The 1853-nt window shown below is 29.5% G+C and overlaps 1 protein-coding gene across 1 annotated transcript; it reads left to right on the top strand.

Annotated features, from left to right (window-relative positions):
- The first annotated feature begins 484 nt into the window (after positions 1-484).
- On the top strand, positions 485-1429 carry LOC107450991 (protein lethal(2)essential for life). The gene has a single exon (XM_016066940.3). It carries the CDS (start codon positions 752-754, stop codon positions 1268-1270), a length of 519 nt encoding a protein of 172 aa, XP_015922426.1. The 5' UTR covers positions 485-751; the 3' UTR covers positions 1271-1429.
- The last annotated feature ends 424 nt before the right edge of the window (positions 1430-1853 follow it).

The following is a 1853-nucleotide window of genomic DNA, read 5'->3' as shown; positions in this document are numbered from 1 at the left end:
TTTCAAATTTTTTGGCAATATTAGTCTTTACATAAATTTACAAAATGATCATAAATGACGTATGAACATTATTTAATTGAGTAGAATGTAGCATTTGAAACGTGCAATTTCCTCGGCAAAGAATTTTTTAAATTTTTTTTATTATATTCATGTAATTAATTTATATTTCGATCGCAGAATTAAATCGAATTTAATTTATAGTTTTTGAATTTAACATTAGCAGCATTCGTAAATAATAAATTTATAATTATACATATACATACATACATATATTATAATATACATATATTATAAATAATATTTAGCGTACATTGTATTAGCTTATTTATTTTGTAAAATTATATAATAAAAAAAATTCATTTTTGTAAAAAATAAATAAATAAGTTAGAATTTTCTTCGTTTGGCTTTCTTTACTTTCGCCAAACAAGCAACAGGCGCGCCTCCATGTATGGTAACCTTTACTCTGTAGACTAACCAATGAGAGTTCAGAGAATTCTCCAGTAAAATCATTTTCTCTCTAGAAAACTCTCGAGAGGAAGTAAACACTATATTTAAACTGTCGAATTTTAGCAAAATGTTAGATTTGGTGATAGAATTTGGCCGAAGTTATCATTTCCTGACAGTTTTGAGTCTAAGCTATTAGTGAATTACTCTGTGAGTTTGAACTGTGATTGATATTGTTCTACTTTAAAATCTAAGATATTTCTGTGTTGCTCAGTGAGTTTGACATATTGTTTTGTGATCTCTTAACATGTTGGCCTCTCGAATTCTTCGTGACCTCTACGATCCTTTTGAACTGCGATCACCTAGATTAGGACTGTTTGACGACTATTTTCAACCAGCTCATATACATCTGAACATAGTTCACCCTCGACGACGTCAAACCAGCACTTCGTCAACTGATGATTCCAACAACTTCAAAATGATGCTAAACGTCAAACATTTCAGACCCGACGAAATTGACGTTAAAACAGTTGACGATTATGTAGTGGTTCGCGGAAAACACGAGGAGCAAGCAGATGAACATGGCTTTGTTTCTAGAGAATTTACCAGACGCTACAAACTTCCAGATGATGTCGAGCCCGATAAAGTGGTCACTTCTCTCAGCCAGGATGGAATTCTGACCATTAAAGCACCCAGGAAACAGCTAGAGCCTCCTCCTAAAAATGAACGAGTTGTTCCGATAACTATTCAAAAACCAGCTGTTGTTGAGGAAGCTCAGAAACAACAACAAATGCAAGAACAGGCTTCTGCGGAAGAAAACAAATGACTGGTGAACTGTTAAGTTGAACTGTTAGTTTGCTACATTGTGTAAATTTTTGTAAATGATCTTCATTTACTATTTTTCTGTGATATCATCCAAGTCTTTATCAGGATAATTCAATACTGTGGAATAATTATTTTAAATAAAGGTTGAGTGAGTAAAAAAGGTTTCATTCATTTCTCCTGTTTTATACCATATTATTTAATGTTTATGTTTTTAAATAAATTTTTTCGTGGTATCAATTGGATTAATTAATAAAAATTTAATTTTTAATATCTTAACTGCATTTTAAAGCCTTGTTTAAGTATTCAAGGTAAATGTTGAAAGTATATTAGTAGTTATATAATTGAGTCTATATCTCTTATATAATATATTCTCTTTCTAGTTAGATAATCTTTGAAAACACTTTTTAGTGACAAATTAAATTAGATTATTATTGAAGATGCTAATATATTTTATTTTGTGATTAGAAAAGTTTAAAATTCAAGTATAGTCTGTTTAAATCTTAATCCTATCATGGTCTTAATAAATCAAAATTTTTATTGACAATCTTAGATCATGTAATAGACAAATTTTTTTTTGTTTCTGT

The sequence above is a fragment of the Parasteatoda tepidariorum genome, chromosome 9, assembly GCF_043381705.1.
Source record: "Parasteatoda tepidariorum isolate YZ-2023 chromosome 9, CAS_Ptep_4.0, whole genome shotgun sequence".
NCBI lineage: Eukaryota > Metazoa > Arthropoda > Arachnida > Araneae > Theridiidae > Parasteatoda > Parasteatoda tepidariorum.
The sequence above is the reverse complement of the archived record's forward strand: the minus strand, read 5'-3'. Positions and strand labels throughout refer to the sequence as shown.